This window comes from Schistocerca nitens, chromosome 3 (assembly GCF_023898315.1).
Source record: "Schistocerca nitens isolate TAMUIC-IGC-003100 chromosome 3, iqSchNite1.1, whole genome shotgun sequence".
Taxonomy (NCBI): Eukaryota; Metazoa; Arthropoda; class Insecta; order Orthoptera; family Acrididae; genus Schistocerca; species Schistocerca nitens.
Window position 1 is genome coordinate 572,647,873 of NC_064616.1, and position 21,307 is coordinate 572,669,179.

Here is a 21,307-nt window from a genome sequence, read left to right on the forward strand (position 1 = left end):
GGGGTGGTTTAGTGATGAGACAGAAATTGGGAAGAATGCTGCCACGTCATTGGTTGGTGTTAAAATTACGGTAAAGTTGCTAAATTGATCACACTATCAACCGCAATGCTTATTACAGCACATCAACAGTGTTTTATCCATCCCATCCATTCATTGGTACACTGTTGATTACCACATAATGATTGACTGAAATCGCTGGTTTGAGACCGAGAGAGAGTCGTGGTGGACGGACCACACCTTCTGCGGATGGATAGCACCTAAACAGTGATCACATACATGACTGTAATACGAGGAACAAACTGAAATGGAACACTGAGCCATTAGACATTCTGTCACCGTGACAGATGATTTTGAATGTAGAGACCGTCAATCACCTTCAGACAGCAGTTTGGAAATGCCCCACAACACAGCTAAACTCTTCCAGTTTCCATATGTTTGACTGGCTTTTATTTAAAGTCGTAGAGTGTGTGTGTTGTGGTAGCAGTAGCAACTTGATTACACCATGCAACGTCTAGTTCTCTGTGAGACGCAATGGATCAAAATGTGTTAATGTCAATTTAGAACCTGACACAGACCTCGAAGTCGTGGCGAAAAAAACAAAATGTATGGCATTGTACAAGGCGTGTTACATCAGAAAAAACACTGTATCAAACAACAAAACAGGGACCCTCTCTTGCAACTGATAGTCTGTGGGATATGGTGGTACTACAATACAGGCAATGAAACTTTACACTACTTTGATCACTGGCCACCTGCTCCAATGAATCAATACCTGTAGATTCAATAGGATCACCACATATGCTCGATGCCGGCATGCAGACGGTGTTTGTTTTCGATTTATTGGAAGACAGATGCGATGTAAATCTTATCGAGTTCTCTGTCGGATGAAGTTAGTGAAGCTTTTATACACACATTAAAAAAAGTTTTGCATCACCTCGGTTCCGGATCCTGTACGGAAAATTGGAAGAGAGATCAACATATACATCATTTCCGCCCTTTTTATTGCTGATGAAAACCACACATTGCATGTTTTACCACCGTACAGCGATACCTTCAGAGGCGGTGGTCCCAATTTGCTATACATACAGATACCTCTAAAACCCAGTAGTACATACTCTTGCATTGATGCATGCCTGTATTCGTCATGGCATACCATCCACAAGTTCATCAAGGCACTGTTGGTCCAGATTGTCCCACTCCTCAATGGCAATTCGGCATAGATCCCTCAGAGTGGTTGGTGGGTCACGTTGTCCATAAACAGCCCTTCTCAATCTATCCCAGGCATGTTCGACATAGTTCATGTCTGGAGAACATGTCATTATCGTGAAGGAAGTTATTCACAAGATGTGCACAATGGGGGCACCAATTGTCATCCCTGAAGATAAATGCATCACCAATACACTGCTGATACGGTTGCACTATCTGTCGGAGGATGGCATTCACGTATTGTACAGCCTTGACGGCACCTTTTATGTACAGCACTGCATGGGGATGTGGTCGCAAAGATCCACCTGACCATGGACATCATCAGGAGTGAAGTTGGGCATCAAACAGCCTATTGCGCACAGTTTGAGCGGTAACACGACGTTCTGTGGCTGCACGAAAAGTATTATTCAATATGGTGGAGTTGCTGTCAGGCTTCCTCTGAGCAATAATCCGTAGGTGGCGGTCATCCACTGCAATAGCAGCCCTTGGGCAGCCTGAGCGAGGCATGTCATTGACTGTTGCTGTCTCTCTGTATCTCCTCCATATCCGAACATCGCTTTGGTTCAGTCCGAGAAGCCTGCACAGTTCTCTTGTTGAGAGCCCTTCCTGGCACTAAGTAACAATGCAGACGTGATCAAACCGTGGTACTGGCCATCTAGGCATGGTTGAACTAGAGACGACATGAGCCCTGTACCTACTTTGTGGTGGAATGACGAACTGGTTGGCTGTCGGACCCCCCCTGTCTAATAGGCGCTGCTCATGCATGGCTGTTTCCATCTTTGCGTGGGTTTAGTGACATCACTGAACAGTCAAAGGGACTGTCTGTGATACAATATTCACATTCAACGTTTATCTTCAGGAGCTCTGGGAACTGGGGTGATGCAAAGCTTTTTTGATGTGTGTAGTTCCTAATTTTTCATGTTGGATGGTACAGAATAACGTTGATAGACTGTTTGGGTGATAGACGAGAATGGACCTTGAGGTTTGAACTGTCTTTTATACTACCTAGTGTTGCAGGAGTGAGGTTCATTTGGTGCTGACCTTACACGCGGTACATGGTTGGCAGAGGTATGACGAAATGTTCCTATTTCCACCGAGTGGTCAAACCACAGTCCTGTCGCATTAACTCAGCTCTCACTGTTTCTACACAGTCTGCAGGATGGGGTAGATATAGTGATCTCAAACTTCTACTCAGTTCCGACTTAAATTGGAATGGTCACATGTGCAAGGCTGCAGGGATGGCAGGGCAGAGACTGAGGGGCAATTACAAGATACGGAGTCCTGACAGCTTATTGCTATGGACTCGACCATGTTTTAAGATTGTCATGTTTAGTGCTTCTCAATTAATCACATGGGCTCTGCCTTGCAGTAGTATTTACTGTTGTCTCTATTCTATCACACAATTGAACCTTCCTCCCTCCTGAGTGTAGTGGAGAGAACCAATTTAGGAATCCAATAGTACTTTTCAAAACCCCATCAAGTTTCTGATAGTTTTATTGCGCGCACGGATGCATTCGGGTATGGGTCTCTTTCCTGGCTTGTGCCGACGGGGACTTCGCTGTAGACGGCGAATGGTGCGTGCCTCGAGATCGCTACTTTGTGTGATCAATAGTATTTTTTTTTTTCACCAGATATGTTTAGCGGAAGGTTGTGGTGGAGGAGTGTGTTTGTGATCTCAAATGCTGGAGCGTACAAGACCTCGAATATATTTAGCTCTACACTATGTGGTAGAAATTTCATTTCTTGATTTGCATAATGTTTGAGTGTGATACTTAAATGCTGAAAATACGTTTTATTATGAAGAAGAATCAGCATAAGACTGAGGTGAGTGTTTTAAGCGATCTGTGACTGGTGTAAATTGTTAAATGGCCATGCGGTCTGTGGTGCCTTGTCACGGTTTCGCACCACTGCCCCTTTCAGAGGTTCGAGTCCTCCCTCGGGAATAGTTGTGTGTGTGTGTGTGTGTGTGTGTGTGTGTGTGTGTGTGTGTGTGTGTGTGTGTGTGTGTGTGTGTGTTGTCATTAGCATAAGTTAGTTTAAGTTAGATTAAGTGGTGTGTAGGCTTAGGGACCGATGACCTCAGCAATTTGGTCCCGTAAGACCTAACCATAAATTTCCAAATTTTTTTTTTAACCAATTAATTTGAAAAGGTAGTGCAAAATTGCCTATTTCACTCCATTTTTGATATCGAAATTGTATCAGCTCTCCTTTTGCCCCCAGCCTTAGCCAGTAGGAACATGTACACATCTTTCTCCATGTTTCTGGACATTGGTCCACACAGGCAATCAGGGAATGGCCTCTGTAGAAAGACAGAGTCAGGAATAGGTGGAATTAAATAGGTCTAGTACCTCATCCGTCATGTCAGGCATATCTGGTAAAAATTTGGTCTCCTTCAAATGTATAACATTGGATTATATGGTACCTCAATTTAAGGCAGCATTTTGGGGGGGGGGGGGGAGCATCTTTTTCTTTGTAATTTATTTAATAACCCTAAGCAGGTTCAAAAATATTCAAAATTTGTTTAGAAAGTGTGCTGCATTACCTGATATAAAAAAACAAAAATCTGTGAAACATACACATTATAAACAGTGCCTCAAAGAAATAGGTGTTGATTTTTACACAACATTGAGCCGGAAAAGTACCCTGTATCCTTAAACAATATTTCATACACTGCAATCAATTTCCTGACAAATTCTTTAACTAAATAAATAAATTATATTTCATACACTGCCCTTAATAAACAAACAATATTCCACACAATGTATAAATTGTTTAAACAATCATCCGGGCTGTCCGGTAGACTGGCCCTCGTCGTCAGTCCACCGGGTGGATTCGATCCGGGGCCTGTGCACCTACCAGAGTCCAGGAAGCAGCGCATTAGCGCTCTTGGCTACCCTGGTAGGTATGAGACAGGATGACTGACTGCTATTAAATGGTCTATTTTATGCTGTCACCCCTAGAGGTCAGAGTAGAACAGTTAACCGTGTTTTGTTTTACCGCGCAGCGAAATTCAAGTTGAGACAATGTGTTTTTGCGATAGTGATATGCATATATGCAGATGGCCGTAGTATCGCGTACACATGGAATAAAAGGGCAGTGCATTGGCAGAGCTGCAGTTCATACTCAGGTAATTCATGTGAAATGGTTTCCGACGTGATTATGGCCGAACGACGGGATATAACAGGCTGAATGCAGAATGGTAGTTGGGCCAAGGACAAATGGGGCATTCCATTTTGGAAATTGTGTGGGAATTCAATATTCTGAGATCCACTGAGTCAAGAGTGTGCCGAGAATAGCCAAATTTCGGGCATTTTCTCTAACCATGGACAATGCAGTGGTCGCCGGCCTTCACATAAAGACAGAGCAACAGCATTTGCGAAGCGATGTTAGTGCTAACAGACAAGCAACACTGCATGAAGTAACTTCAGAAACCAATATGGGACCTTCAAAGAATGTATTTTAGGACAGTGTGGTCAAATGTGGAGCTAACAGGCTATGGCAGCAGTTGACCAACGCGAGTACGTTCGCTAATAGCACAACATCGCCTGCGGCGCCTATCCTGGGCTCATGACCACATCGACTGGACCGTTGATACGGCACTGTGCAAGCTAGTTGTGGCTCCAAAATGATGGCGAATGTGTTTATATGGAATGGACTGGCTTCTTTAGTCCAACTGAACTGGTCATTGACTGGAAATTGTTATGTTCGGCTACTTTGAGACTGTCTGCAGCCATTGATGCATAGACTTCATGTTCTCAAACAAAGACTGAATTTTTATGGATGATAATGCACTATGTCAGAACATTCTCAGCAATTCAAGTGAATAATTTGGCCATCCAGGTTGCCCGACATGAATCCCATCGAATATTTATGGAACATAATCGAGGGGTCAGTTCATGCACAAACTCCTGCTCTGGTAACACTTTCGCAATTATGGATGCCCACAGAGGCAGCATGGCTCAAAATTTCTGCACGGAACAATGACTTGCCGAGTCCATGACATATCAAACTGCTGCACCACACCAGGCAAAAGGAGGTCCAACACGATGTTAGGAGGTACCTCACTGTATAAGCAAACACGTGGATTAGCACAGCTGTCACCAGGTGATAAGCCAGCAATGGCTAGAACTTTTCTTCCCCTTCTGTGCGCTGTAATGAGGTCTAGTTTTCCTACGATATAGGCTTCCAGTGAGCAAAAACTAACTTCATGGGGAAATTATTCCATCACCTTTTCAACCATCTTTTGACTACTGTCTGTGTTTTAAGTCTTAGTTTTTCCGTGACTATTAATTTGTTTGAGACAATGCACTTACTCACTTGACTATTATATTATAGTGCTTAATCTTTAAGTAATTGTAAGTCAGCGTTGAAAGTTTTGTAAGGAGGATGGCCCAGGTGCAAGTCTACTTGTATTTCGTGAAGAGTTTAAGTTTTAATTAAGATTTTGAGGTGTCTAAAGGTTCCCTCTCTCATCTATTGTATACGTCTGTCATTTGATGATATTAGGCTATTTGCATCACTCAGCTTTGTTGTAGAATTTTGATGTTATTTCCCATGTAGATATCTAGTGTTGACAAGGATTTTGTTTTGCCTTTCAAAAGAATGCATTACGTTTGCCATTTATTTTTTATTTATTTTTTTTTACAATGCTACCTTTTGCAAGCTTACTTTGAGTGTTCCATTTTGTTGTAAAACCCACATTGTGCAAAACCTCTTTGCTGTGTCTATTCTGTTCGTCTTACTGATCAATGGACCGTTACATTTTGAACTTTCATCTGACTTTTTAAATTTATGTTCCACTCCTCTGCAGAGGAGCTAATTCCATTGTCAGTTTGGAAACATTTATTTGCGTTATTTCCACTCTAGGCACCACTCTTAAGGGTTAATAGCAGTTTTGCATTTTTAATTCTTATGTCCAGTGAACAGACCGTTTCCCTTCAGTCAAAAATTTTCCTAGCTATGCCCAGTTAAATTAATACGAATTTTTTCCTTAAGTACGTGTTTTACACAGCATACAAGTATGTAGTCCAAATTACAGTACTTAGGTATTGAAATTTTCGTTTTGAAGTGTCTGTTGTGGTTTTTATGAGGACAACAAATTCCTAAAACAGATGGCCAGCATTTTTGGAACCTTTTATGTGCTGAAAGTCAACACAGAGATGCACTCTGTCATCCTATTTCTGTTTCAAATTTAAAACAACTACTGTACCAACAATTTTAACTAAGCCGTCTTAAAACTAGTTTTTTCCCATACAAAAGTTAAGATTCTTTCATATATAAACTTTGGTGTCACTCTGTGCCGATTGTTATCGGTGTTTAACCTGTCACACAGGGTTGTCTTACTCTGTTTTTAAGCGTACTTAGCGTCATACTGCTGGAACCCATCACCTGCTCTGCTTAAAAAACATACTTAGCTCGCTTTATTTTCCCTCTCCTACAGCATTCCTGCATCTTCATTCTTCTCCCCCTGCGCTCTGCGGAACCTACTCCTCAGCTCAGGTATAATGTGGTTTCTTGACTGAAAATGAATTAATGCAATTTTTCTTTCCACTATTAAGTACACTGGTTTTCCACTTCCAGGTCATTTTCCACTTTTATCTTGTGGAGATTTATCTTCTTTCAAGAAATTGCACACATGCATTATTCAGTCACTGCAGACACCCAAAACACTTTGGAAGGCAGTTTAACAAATCTGAAACCTACATTCAGAGCCTGATAATCACTGAACATACCACTGTCCTTTTGATTTCTTCCTCTCAACTTTCTTATTGTTACTGGTTGGCATAGATGAGTTTAACATGTCAGCTTTAACACACCATTGTCATGGCAATAAATTCATTAACATTATAATTTTAGAATGTTAATGCATTTATTGCCATGACAAGGGTGTGTTGTGTTATCATTTCATCCTCCTCATCAGCCACAAGTCACCCAATGTGATGCCGACTGAAATAAGACTTGCACTTGGCACCTGAACCCAAATGGGGCCTCCCGGCCATCAATGCCATATGATCATTTCATTTCATAATTTTAGATTTACCCCATAAAGTAGAAACAAAAATTGCTTACAGAACGATAAACTTTTTAAAAGAGCATGCCTGAGATTAAAATAAAATACACAAGTCATTTAATTCTAAATTCGACATTTTACTACCCTAAATTCTACAGAAAAGGCATGAACAAAGAATTATAATACAACATTCAGTAATAAACAAGAAGGGGGTGGGAGAGCAGGTAGCAATGTGTCAATACCTAAAACATAATTGAACATGGATGTTCTGGCTTTCAAAACTTTCACATTTTGGACGACTGATGGTTTAGATCTTCATCATAAATCAACACCCTGTATCATTTACAAATCAACGAGTTATGATTCACCCACATCTTTTTCTCAAGCGGTTTATTTTATTTACCGCATGTATCTGTATTAAATTACCTTACAGGTGTTATTACAAGTTTTCAAGTTTTGTACAATTTGTGACACGTTCAATGTATGCATTCCTTTGCCCATGATCATTTTTGCATATTAAGGAAATTCCTTCAAGTTAGCGTCATTGGCTAGGTCATGGAAGATACTTTCAGACATTAATACAAAACTACTGTAGATATTGTGGCAAAACAATATACACTGTATAGTGTTTGAGGAACATCTTATCACTTACCAACATTTTACTGACTTAAGTACTTGCAAATGGAACGTTATCACCAGCAGCAAGGCAGCAAACATAACATTACACAACAGAAATAATCTATACTTCATTCATCATAAGAATAAATCTGATGTAAACAGACACAAATGCAACAATTTGTCAGCAGCCGTAGCTCTCTTACACTGGCGTTGTTCGCTCTTCGAAGTAGGTCCAACTTGTGCATTGGAAATCTTATTACTATGTCACTGTAAAAGAAACTAAGACATTCTGATTTATTAACAGCCATCAATGTCTTTTCTGAATCGCACTTTAGCTATGCAATTTTTACTTCAAAAATCAGGTACAGTCACAGTCTCTGTAAGCACTACTTGTGCTCTGATTGTATAATCGTTCGTATGTACCGTGGAAATGGGTTACACTGCTTCTTGCTTCATAGTGAAATGTGTACGGAACACCGTTAATGGCTAGAAACTAGTAGCTCTTAATGTTTTTCACAAGATTACAGAGAAAATCCATCCGACGTTTTTTGTGAAACACTATGTAATAAATATAAGGGACAGTAATTTAATATATGTGTGGTGTATTCAGTAGCGCCATAGCTGGCAGCAGATCAAAACCTGTTGTGGTCTACAACTTTTTTTTCAGTTTGAATACCTAAATCATTTAAATATGAAATTCATCAAATATAGGGTACTTAACTCATCATTAACCATCATTTTTTCCAAGAAAAATGCATGTCTTATTTTCTAATTACTAAGGACTAGAAAAATTTGCATTTTGCAATAAATGCAAAATAGATGTGAACTCTGCCTCAAACTGTGAAAACACAAAATTATGTAATCAACTGTTTCATAGTGAAATGAAACCACATGAGCTATTTATCAGAGATAGTTCGAAATAGTTTTATTTTCTGCGTATAATACGGGTAATGTAAGCCATTACTGGTTTTAAATCATCTGGCAAAGCCCAATTTTGGAAGGTAATGAGCGCAAGAACGTACTTGCAAAATGAAGTGTATGAACTCAAGTATGTATCAATGCGCTCAATGATCTGATGGCATGCCAATTGTGGGCGGTTGAATGGTCTGTTTAAGGCACATGTCACGTAATGCAATGTAGTACTCAGTGATGGGACCTAGCATTTTACAAGAAAGAAACATATACATTTGTTACCTATAGCTCGAAAGATAGTATAATGTGGACAGTTTTAACGTGGCAAATTAGGTGGCGGATGTTTTGAACTGTAGTTGCATCTAATACCGCTAGAGATTGGGCCTGAACTACATCGTTAACAATACTCTGCTCACTTCAACAATCCACTGCACGATAGCCGTCCCCAAATGCTTTGTGTTGAGTGTTTCCCATTGTTTTCTTTTCTTCTTTTGAAATAGGTGAAGTGACTAATCCTGGTCCATCAAGTCTTCCAATTACAACCTTTACAACACCAGAAGAGATTGGGCCATCCCTGTGACAATGTGCCAGTTCTGTTGGAGGGTGCTGCCCAGTGAAATGGAGGCGGGGCTTGTTTCCCTGCACCAGCACTCCTCATTTGGTGAGCAACATTCTGTTCTGTTTACGCTTGCGGCCATCTGTGACTATAGCCTGTAACTCCTGCCCACTGCGCTATAGTGACTGGGAAACAAAATCTGTAACATTTTTTGATGTCACTGGAATTCTTCCCCTAATGCTAAAATCGAGTTGCTGTTCTTTCAGTTCTATTTCTAAGCTAAGTATTAGCCAGTTCTAGCCGTGGGATTGTCAAGCAGGACAACAGCCAGTTTTGAAAGCTTAAATACACCCAAACGAAGAAAGCAAAGGTCATTTCAGAAGAAAAATGTGTAAGTTTTTGCAAAAACAGACATTCCAGTCAAAAAGTTCCCTATCAGCACTTTTTTCAATAGTAGTTTTAAAGAACTAATAATTTAATCTTCATCCATGTAGCACAACAGCCTTTTAAATTTGTGCCTCTAATCATTTACAAACAAAGAAAACAGTTGCAAATCTCGACAAAAATATACGCGAATTTTGCAAAACATAGGTGCTACATTTTCTGGTCCCTACTAATTACATAGCACATGCAAAATTCTGGTTTTCATTGCAAATGCACAATCTTAATTATCGATATTTTATGAAAGATTTTTAAATATTGTTGAAGTTAAGAAAAAAAGAATCACAAATTTTTTTGGAGAAAAATGAAAAATCAGATATTCTTTGTTTGAATATGCCCATTGTTTTGTAGGACAGATGTGGTCTCTCACAAGCCCGAGTGATAAGCATAATTGAAACATGGAAAACAGCAATTTTCATATCAACTACCACACTGTACAAATGCTGCATTTTAACAGTTGTCACCTTCACACTGCAATCTGGACTAAATAGAATTGATCTGGAGTTCAGTTAACAGATTTGTTGCAAAAAATAAGGTATTTAAGCTGCCAAATGTACTAGAATTAATTCACGAAGCTACTTGACACGTTGCTACCAAATGATGGCGAAATGCAGAACAGAAAGTCATAGAAGAGGAGTAGGAGGACATGGGGACTTTTTGGTGGCCTGAGATTCTGTTGCTGATCACCTGATCATCAATGTAGCAGTACTGTATTCCTTGGATTTCGATATGGAGGGAGTTCAAGATTACCAGGCAACTGACAGTAATACCTTCAGTGGCTTCAATATTTAACTACATCGTTAACTCCCATCAGAATGCTTTTACACCATACATAGCTCAAGGAGAAAAATTACCCTTGTTAAAGTAAGGAATTTTCATCACTCTTGTTTTTAATTACAATACTATGTTTGCTAAGATCGTGAGCATGTTATGTGTTCCATCAGATCACATAAGATGCGTATTGCTCGAGTTTTACCATTATTTCCTTCTGTTTTAAAATTAAATGACATTCAAAGCTACATTGTTCTCTGCTCATCTTTTTTTACATCTTTACTGCAACTGTTCACATCACTGCAGGTTAGTTAGACCAGGTGGCTGGGCAGTGCTGTCCATGTTAAATGTGCCAGTAAAGCTGTTGTCGCGTATTATCACCGAGTTGATGTATGCGTAACACGCAGCATATAATGTATCCTCATTATTGTACTCTACTGTACTTTAGACAGCTTGGATTCAATTCCACGTGAAACGAAATCCAATGAAGTTCCAGCAAATGTGGAAGAATACATAGTGTATTGTTTACATGAGGTTTATTCTTATGATGAATGTCGTATAGTACAATTAAACGCACAACAGTACGTTTTGCAAACATCTGTTTTCTTCTCGTAGAAGGCTGCAACCTACAAGCCAACCAGTCCAAATACTAATAATGTCCTCAAGCAACAATAACTTAACAGACTCGCAATAGTTTCATATAAATTGTAGCGCAACACAACAGGGCACCATTTATTATTGCCCACAAGATTTAACACACAACTGATCAGTCTCTAAAGATTAAATAATAAAAAAAAAAGAATGCATGAATGGTCAGTTCCTCCTGCAAACTTTGTGATTAATATCCGCCAGTCACACGAAGAATGCTCCAAATCCAAATGTTTTCCTCATAGCATCCCAGTAGTACCGATTCCAGTTTTCTTTAGTAGTATCCATTTCACTGAAAACAAAATAGTAACATTAATTCAGCCACCAAAGTAGTAGGTGACTCAACTTTTACAGCTAAGGTCTTTCATTATAGAAACTAGAACCAAAGTTATTACTAGAAATGAGAAGGTAGATACGAAACGATTTAAAACATAGTTTGTACCACACAATAGGCAATTAATTCTTGTGCAACATGTTATTTTCAGGAATCCCTTTAACTAAAAGTAGAATATTTGGAAAAAAAAATGAATTTTACTCTTGAATACTTGGGGATTTATTAACCATGAATAGTATGAAGCAAGAAGTGAATATACAGTGAAGTGACTGAAGACCAATTATAAAGTACTTTTACTGTTTGTCAGGTTTCATTATTTGAGCAGTCTCACATATCATACCCAAAATCACACATTTCAAAACCAAAAGTTTTATCTACTTAAGCCAGTCCACACTATCATATCTGCAATATCTTCAGTTACAGAAGATTTTCGTTCAATAGTGGGAGAAGTGTTGCATAGACAGCCCATATTTCATTTCAGTCTTCTACTTGTCATAAAAATAAACAAAGTACATGAAATCAAATTAACACTGCTTTCAAAGTTGCAAATCAGTTTTTATTTAAAAAACTTTTGGTTGGGAATGAAAAACCTTTAAGGCTGAGGAGCCCTTCTGTCAGTGTCACTGCTTCCACTGCAAAAATGCAAATTCTAGTCTCACAAAATGGGCTGGAATTTACACCACAATCTCACAAACCATGAAGCTAAAGATTATATAGTCAAAACAAAATAAGCCTGAAAGAAGTAGAGGACGATGTGGTATAATCTAATTGGATTGGATTGGAGTGATGGAGTTAAAGCGATCAAACTATCATGTTATGAGTCCATTCATTCTATATTCATCAAGCCAGGAAGAGTCCTCAGAGAGAAAGGACACCCAAGACAAATCCTGATGAAACTGACTGATCAAGATTCAATAATACCAAGAGGCAGAAGAAAGTAGAAGTGAGAGAGGGGTAAAAGGGCGAATTTGGGCAAGTTGCTCCACCCAGAAAGCAGGTTGAGGTCCTCAGGGCATGTTATGCAATGGGAGACACACCCTCTGCATCCAACCATCTTCTCCCTCCATTAGCACAAGAAAGCTAGCAACGCAGACAAGTTCATAAAATCTCAACAAGGAGAACAATGGGGATGAGACATTTAACCAATGGCAGATGTAAAAGAATAAGAAGAATAACTAGGATGAGCAGGAACCATGCTGGAGCACCAAGCAAGAGCAGCCATCCCCCCCCCCCCCCCCCCCCCCACCGGGTCACAGGAGGTGACAAGATACCTCTTTAATCCCTCAAGTGGCTGATGGGGCTAATGTGGCCTACCTCACAGAGGAGAGTGGAAACCACCTACATAAGTAACACACAAAACCAGATCAGCTGCTCTGGCGTCATCCAGTAGCACCCGGAGACAGCGTGTCAGCAAGCTTAATATTCTACCAGAAGGTGGTCAAATCCAGAAGGCTGTGGGCCACCATCAGATAGGCACTGCATCAACAATGGGGTCTATTCCTTGTGAGGAGCACAAAGGGAAGACTGCCACATGTCATGGTCATGGTCCCCTTTATTGCTTGCAGTTTGTTCAGAGAAACTGGGCACACCAATTTGTGTTCCAAGCCTCAAAAAACTGATGGCTAGAGTTGGCCATAGGTCTGATTCCATCATCTCCAAAGTTGGCATTCCGATAGCTAACTGGTCAGCATGTTCGTTCCCTGGAATTCCAACGTGACCTGAGGACCAGAAAAAGACAAGCAACCATCCAGTTTGATGGATATCAGGAAGGAGATTCTGGATAACGAAACTATGGGTTTTGAGGGTAGCACTGGTCAATAGTCTGAAGACTACTCTGGGAGTCACTGCTGATTAAGAACATCTTGCCTGTTCAAGAACGAACAAGACTGAGGGCTCGAGTGAGGGCCACCAATTCTGTGGTGAATACAGTGCATCCATTCAAGCAGGGAGCATAGTCTACTGCAACCCGCATGTAGGCAAAACCAGTTCATCCATTGACCTTAGAGCCTTCAGTGTATTACCAGTTCTGAACCCAGAAAATCATGAAGAATGGCCAGGAACAGACAATGAAAAACCATGGTATTAGCAGTGTGTTCAGTCAAAAGGGCAGGTTGAGCCACATCCCAGGACATTTGGGCTTAAGTGACTGTTCCAAGACAAAAGATGACAGTGGGGGAAGTTATTTCAGAGTAGAGAAATTGTATGCTAACTTCGATCATGACTCGGGTTGAGTCTCTACAATGCTGCAAGCAATGCCGAGACATATGCCACATTCACAATAACAGAGATGGGACAGGATCAGATCCTTGTAAAGTCTCAAACATATACTGCTGTCTGCCTATGGCCAGCAACATGTGGCTCCTTCAGTCACTGAATGGTCTCCGGTTGCAGATCCGCAGACTCCAGAAGGAAAGAGTCCTGAGGGACTCCTTCCTGATGAGGGATACTGAAGGTGTGTTGCTTCTCAAACTGGGGCTTAACGGTAGTAGGAAGGTCGCCAACCACCAGGGAAGCGAGGTAGGTGAACAGCCCCAAGGGTCAGATGTAGAAGGCGCAGAAGGGTGAGGGTACTGTCACGAGATATGATGACATTGTCATAGATGTAGCAAATGTCATGTCCATACATATAGTATGCAAACAATCATATTTCTTCCTAATCTCCTGAAAAGGTGGAGAGTCAAGAGCCTAATGTTCTTGGGAGGCTCTATGGACGACAGACTGCAGGGCTGTGCAGCCACAAGCAGAAAAAAGTCTGAGCCACTTCATTTACAAGCCACTTACCTTGGTGCCATCCACTCCAAATGGAGGCTCTCTCCACAAGCGTCACACAACCACATCAATGGCTATGTGACCAGATACCCACTGCATGGAGTCCCGACAGGCACATACTCCTTGGCATATGCAGGGAGTTACCTGTGCGGACACCAACTGCGCGATCTCCACATAGTAAGATGGGTACCACCATTAAGGTATTTAATCCCCACAACAGAATGACTACCATGTATTACTCCTGCCAGAAAAGAAGGATAAAAAGGCAGAAAGGCACAAAAAGTGGAATGTACACCACATTCAGCACCCTTCCCTGCACAAACTGCACTTCTGTAAAATATGGAAGAGGAATGGTAGGTCAAACTCCCCAAAGGAGAAAATGTAGTGAAGGATTGAAGTGCTGTATGAAGTAAGTGAATGTCTAAAATCATAAACCAAATCCAAACATGGTTGGTACCGAGTAGACCATCCAAAGGAGTGTCAGAGGGGAACAAATTGTAGTAGGAGAATGAACATGCAGCTCAAAAAGGGAAGTAGTGCTGCATGGGGCAGAGTCCTGTGACAGTCAAGCACTTGCCCATAAAAAAGATATGTGGATCCCATGGGAGGGGAGGGGAGGGGAGGGGGGGGGGTTATTATCTGAAATGAATAGTGTTGAGGGGGAGGCAGAGGGGGAGGGGGAGGGGGAGAGTAGCAGCAGCAGCAGCAGCCGCAGGAGCAGCAGTATTCCACTTTGAGAAAACTGTAATTTTTTCATAAGAAATGCCCCATGTGCCAATACATCATTGCACATCACAGTTATATGCATATGTTCAAGAACTATGACGCTTTCAACAAAGCATTCCATTTTAATGGATGTAACCCAAAAAGGCAGGAGCAATTCACCATCTTGTGATGGTTGAACACCTAGCCTTTTTCTTCAAGGTTACAATTATATTGTCTCATTCACCAGTCATTTCTTCTGAATACATTTTTTAGATATTTGAGCTTGCTATTCAGGTAGGATTTGCTGGACATTACTTTAGTTCCACATATCAACATATTTGAAACTGCTCTCTTCTGGAGTGGATGACAAGAACTCTGCACAACTACATATGTTTAGACTGAGTATACTTTCAAACAAGATGGGAGTGTGTACACACAGTATAACCCCACTTTTATGTTCCCAGAATTAACATTTTACCACTGTTTACAACATTTTTTATCGGTTCCGTCAAATTTCCTATGCCCACAATGTTAATTTGCATCTGATTTTGCATCAAAATATTTATAATTTTCCCGCGATTTATGCATTACGAAAAAATGTTTGTGGAGAAAATATGATGCTGGTATAATGTTGGCCGTGCAGTAGTGTTTATAAATATTAAGAGGTTAAGTTTCTTGACACCAGGGTACTCCATTCAGAGGATTTGAACAGGTAAACGAGTAAACTTTGTAACAATTTGTGCCGTATCTCCCGCCACTGCCAAGCTGTAGGTGGCGTGGTGGCTGATGGGAGTAACTAGGTTCGTTCGAATCAAGGTATCATGACCAATCAACCATTTTCAAACTGTCTCCAATGCGCAAATGCACTTTCTTGATTGTTGTGATCATCGTGACACCTTTGTCGAACCATATTCAGCGCATTTTGGCATATGGCCACGTGGAGCGGTAGTTGACTCTGTCCTTCACTTTGTGTTGCTCAAATGTTTTTAGTGTAAACACATCGCCAGTTACGTATTGTATTCATGCTGAGCAAAATGTGTTTCGAGAATTTATTCTCATTGTCAAGTGTAGTATTTACGTATGCATTTTTTCTGATGTTACACAAACAAACAATTGTGTATATATATATATATATATATATATATATATATATATATATATATATATAGTCTTCTCCGTAACTGATGAGGCACAGTACCTGATAATCTCAAAAAGGTGAGTACAGTGCAAGAGACGCAGAACAACTACATATTCAAACACTATACAAAATACTTTTTTACATATTTGCACCTGACAATGAGAAAAATTCTCGAAACGCGTCGTGCTAAGCATGAAAAAATATGTAACTAGTGCAGTATTTCATTATTTAAATAATGAATGACAGCTGCAGGCTTTCCAAAAGCATCGATTATGACATTTGAAATTAAGTCAAATGTTTCCACTTCCCAGACAGTTATCAATTCCAGTTACATCAGCGGTTTTTATTAGCTAACAAACCTTTATTGGATAATAAAAAAAAAGTCCCTGACAAGTCTTTTGATGCCTGTTATGTACATATATCATACATAAAGTGCAAGGAGGGTATCACATACACAACTTTTACAGCTTAAAACTTTATTTCCCGCATTTCACACCATTTTCTTGAAGTCTCTTGAAAAGTGTAAAAGTGGGGTTTCACTGTATATTCCTTCACCACAGATCACGATAATCTTGTGTAAAGTATGTCAGCTCATTAGTCTCTACAAGATCTCTACAAGACATCGTCATTATGTAATTCAGCTGATTACTGAGGATACAACACTGCCCACAGCCAGCATCTGAGTACGACAATGGAAAATGCTTAAGGTATCATTTCGATCTAATGTGACAACAATATAAACATTTTAGGCACGAAAAATATTCATATAATGGAAACACTTTATGGAATCAAACTGACAGAAAGAGGCAACACCTCGACAATTTGTAACAGCGATGGACCATATTACCATTTGTAATCAGAATAAATGATTGACAGAGTTATTAAAGTGCACCAGAAGGCATTTTAATTATGCCAAAATGAACACAACAACCATAGTGGGATATTAGTGACAAAATCTAAATTGAGCACCATTCAAGCACTGTTACTAAAGATGTCAAGCGAAGACTGACATAACATGTCAAATGCTGCAGGATAATTCTGTAGACCATCGTTTGGTAGAATAGACACCCTACAAGAAATAAAAACCACCAAGTTGCTTTATATGGTGGCAGAATCGCCACCACCGCCACCGCCACCAATAATAATAATAATAATAATAATAATAATAATAATAATAACAACAACAATAATAATAACCTTTCTGGCACATCCTCCTGTACCAGTTTCACCTCCGTACAGTCCGACAGCTCCTCTATGTCCATTGTGACGTCAGAGAAATGACCATCGGGCCATCCCTTGAACCTCCATTTCTGACAGATTTTAGCATTAGGAACCTGTGAACACACATCAGTTCCATAAAATAATATGGCATAATGGCAATGCAACTGTTTCCTTTGCATTGCACCTGTATTAGCCTGCACAACAATGTTTCATTAAAATTATTTTCTCAACAAATGCAGTAGAAGTTCAACAATCTGAAAATTAACAGAAGACGAATAATATTTAGTTACACATTCACTGCACTAATGCCACCCTCCAACTGCCAAATTATGCCTGGAAATTAGCAGCACTGCAAGTGGGTGTATGTTAAATTTCATTTTATTTAACAATGATTTGCCCGGAAGTCTAATGTGTTAGTACAATTATCACAAAAATTTACTTGTAGAACAAAGCAATGCTTGACCAGACAAATCTTTAAATATGCTATTTTATTACAAACAGTACTAGAACATGAGCATTTGAAAATATCAGTACAGTAACACATGTATGACAACTATATAATGATTGCATGGCTCATTCATGAACATGTTGGCAGTTGGGGAAGGAGGATGGGGGAAGAGAGAGTGTGTGTGTGTGTGTGTGTGTGTGTGTGTGTGTGTGTGTGTGTGTGGGAGGGGGCGTAAATGAAACTTTATGAAAAATATTTATTTTGTAAGCTCACAATTGCAGTATCGTACATGGACTGTTTAAACAGCAACTTGAAACTGGATTCCCTATTTTTCAAGCATTTGAGCTTTATGGGAAGAGACTTTAAAATATTGTTATCTGCAAACTTGTCATTGGTGCAAAAGAGGTGTTAATTCTTTGTGAATGTCATGCACGTGTCTGTGGTGTCTCGTGGACATTTGCACTTCTTCCATAGAGAGTAGGGTGAATTATAAATTGTGTATTGTGAAGCAGTGTTAACTATTCCAAACTAATTAAATTTGTGAAAGTGAGAAATTCCCCTAACAAATAATTACCAACATATAATGGACCGTACATAAACAAAATGATGTCTTTTAGACTTCTGGTTACCAATGCAACCAAGTAGTCAAAGGCCAAAACCAGCAAAGTTCAGTTCTAGCAATGTGTAAAGAATATGATGTTCCAGTTTGCAGTCCTAACAATTAGTGAATACCCATATCATGCAATATTTGTTGGGGGTGTCTAATCCAAGAAGTGTAGACTGGGACACCTATGGATTCACTGCAGGTGATATAGACATTGTTGTGAAGTACTTAAACAGATTTTCCAAAAATTGTCTTTAACCACTAGTTAGACAACCCATACCCATTGAAAATATTTTAGACCTTGTAGCTATGAACAGACCTTACCTTAACAGTGTCAGTATAGAAAAAGGGGTTAGTGAGTGTGATGATATACTGACAATTTTTACTAGTTAATAAATCCATCAAGAAGGCTAGGAGGGTATTTATGCTAGAAAATGCAGATATGCAGTAGTTAACATTCCACTTAGACAATGAATTGACATCATTTAATTCGAATATGACAGATGTAGAGGAATTATGGGCAAAGTTTAAACTGATTTTAAATTGTGCTTTGGAGATGCATGCGCCAAGCAAATGGCTTAATGACGGAAAAGACTTACTCTGGTGTAATAATGCTGAGGAAGCAGCTAGTGTTGAGCTCTCAGTTCAAAAATGAATGCGCAGCTGTCAACTGGCAAAGCGTGCAACAATCGTGATTACAATTTTGGACCAAACATCAATATCTCTAGTCAGACTCATGCAAACCAAAGTGAACCAAACATACATATCACTAGACACTCTCATAGGAACCAAAATCTGGCCAAACATAAGCATCACGAATCTAACTTGTGAGATAAACACTTGTCAGTTACAATTGCGGATTAATTCTTAGCATTATATTTCAAGAACTGGTTTCAGTTTGTTAAATCAACATTACAAATCAAGTGTACTAGTGGTTTTGTACTATGATTTTTGAAGAAAAATTTAAAAAATCATTACAGAATGTTAAGAGAGGAGCACTTACATGGTCAGTGATGTTTAATCCAGTGACATGACTGTAGAAAATAAGAAGCATGCAAAACCCTTTGTTATAGGCAACAGTAGGGAAGAGGAAAATTGGATACCTAAATCCTGTGTATTGTGGATTTGGCAGTAAGCAAAACCCACATAAATGATTTGGAAATATTCCGAGACTCTTGGCATAAAAGTATCCATTTCAAATTACTTAACTGAACACATAGGATTATTAGAACCATTTTCTGTTCTGTTTGATGACAAAATTTTGGGAAATACTAATTACAGAAACAAATCATTTTACCTGTCATGTAATAGACAACAAATGGAAAAAACAGAAAGTGGATGACACTTGGTACCCTGTTACCTTCAACAAAATAAAGGCTTACCATGCACTGTGCATTTTGATGAAGTCATAAAAACCATGACCATGACCGGCTTCAGATTTTTCTTTACAAATCCATCTTCAGATGGCAGTTACAAGCATTCTAAGTTGGATCTAGTTTTGTTTTTGTTATTCATTTGCTGCACTGGGAATGTATTGGTCTAAAAGCCTTGTAGTAGAAATGCTGATTTTTAAAAAGTTCATGACTTACATTTTTGCAGAAAACAAAACAGCTGACTAGTGGCTGGCATCGAAAGTCAGTACTTGAGACAGGATTTGTCGACCTTTGGAATGAGAAATTTACCCACTACATGAAAATGACAGTATAGACGAATTCTTGATGAAATAGTAAGAAGGGCACAGCCAGGTTCCTGCTCTGGTCTTATTTTATTCCAGCTTGTGCTCTGTCTGCTATAAACTTTTTGACAAGATGTTAGTCACCAATATTTTTATGGTGTCTGTTGTTCGTTAGGTAACGCACTGAACACTTAAATCACAAAGAGGAAGTAGGAAGTAATGTCGGAAGCAATAAACTGCAAATTGTATCTATTGTTTGATATTGAAGAGTTACTCATTGAGGTCCCTCGTGTTGTATTTTGGATCTCTTGAATGTTTCTGATTTGACCTTCCCACAGTGGAGTATAAAATTACTATGTCTGCTGATGGCACTAGCACGGTGTCTGAAAAATTTGGCAGCTACAGTAAATACCCAGAGGAATTAAGTGACATTGTCAACCCCTTGCTATTCTATTTAATTAGACGAAATCCATGCTCAAGCTGTTGGAGATTACACATGTGAAACGGGCCGGAGTGACTGGCGAGACAGTTGCAATACAAGCAGACATACAGATTCCTGTGATGTAGACACACACTTAGGTCTCAAAATATAAACATAAATACAAATTTTTATATGCAAACAGTACTTTAATAGAATATAATCTTCTTGGGGTTCTTCATGTGTGACTTCTTCAGGAGGAACGTAATAACAAGATGCCAAAAAGTAGATAAAAAATTTAATTACGGCAAGAAATGTTCCCCTGGTATGAATTTCTAATAGGAAAATACCTACAACTCTTAAACATTAGTAGAGGTGTTTCCTTATTTGACTGTTGTTTTAATGATAATGTACATACTTGAACAGAACCACATCAGACATTTTATATATATATGCTTTGAGTATTTTTCTTGCGATTGGAAAAGAGGTTAACGTCTGATTTTAACACTCAATTTCACCCATTTCCTCATTGTATTAAAGGACATGTTTGGGCTCCCTTGCTGTTCTAAACTCTTTGATATGTTTATAATTTATAAAAAACAGCTACCAGCCACATGTATGGTTTAAAAAGGTTTATTATCTTCAGACCATGACCGGCTTCAGATTTTTCTTTACAAATCCATCTTCAGATGGCAGTTACAAGCATTCTAAGTTGGACCTAGTTTTGTTTTTGTTATTCATTTGCTGCACTGGGAAAGAAAAGAGATATTTTTGTTGTCATATCGGTAATGGTATTTTTACAAAAGATTTACTTCTTTTACAAAATCTAATTG

The 21,307-nt window shown here is 39.2% G+C and overlaps 1 protein-coding gene across 1 annotated transcript in view; it reads right to left on the bottom strand.

Annotated features, from left to right (window-relative positions):
- Positions 1-7,332: 7,332 nt before the first annotated feature.
- Positions 7,333-21,307, bottom strand: part of LOC126248482 (activator of 90 kDa heat shock protein ATPase homolog 1) — a 107,174-nt gene continuing 93,199 nt past the window's right edge. The window contains exons 9-10 of the mRNA XM_049949500.1: positions 17,306-17,442; positions 7,333-11,454 (exon numbers count right to left, since the gene is read on the bottom strand). Of these exons, the coding sequence (XP_049805457.1) occupies positions 11,367-11,454; positions 17,306-17,442 (225 nt within the window). The 3' untranslated portion in view covers positions 7,333-11,366. The remainder of the gene's footprint in view (positions 11,455-17,305; positions 17,443-21,307) is intronic.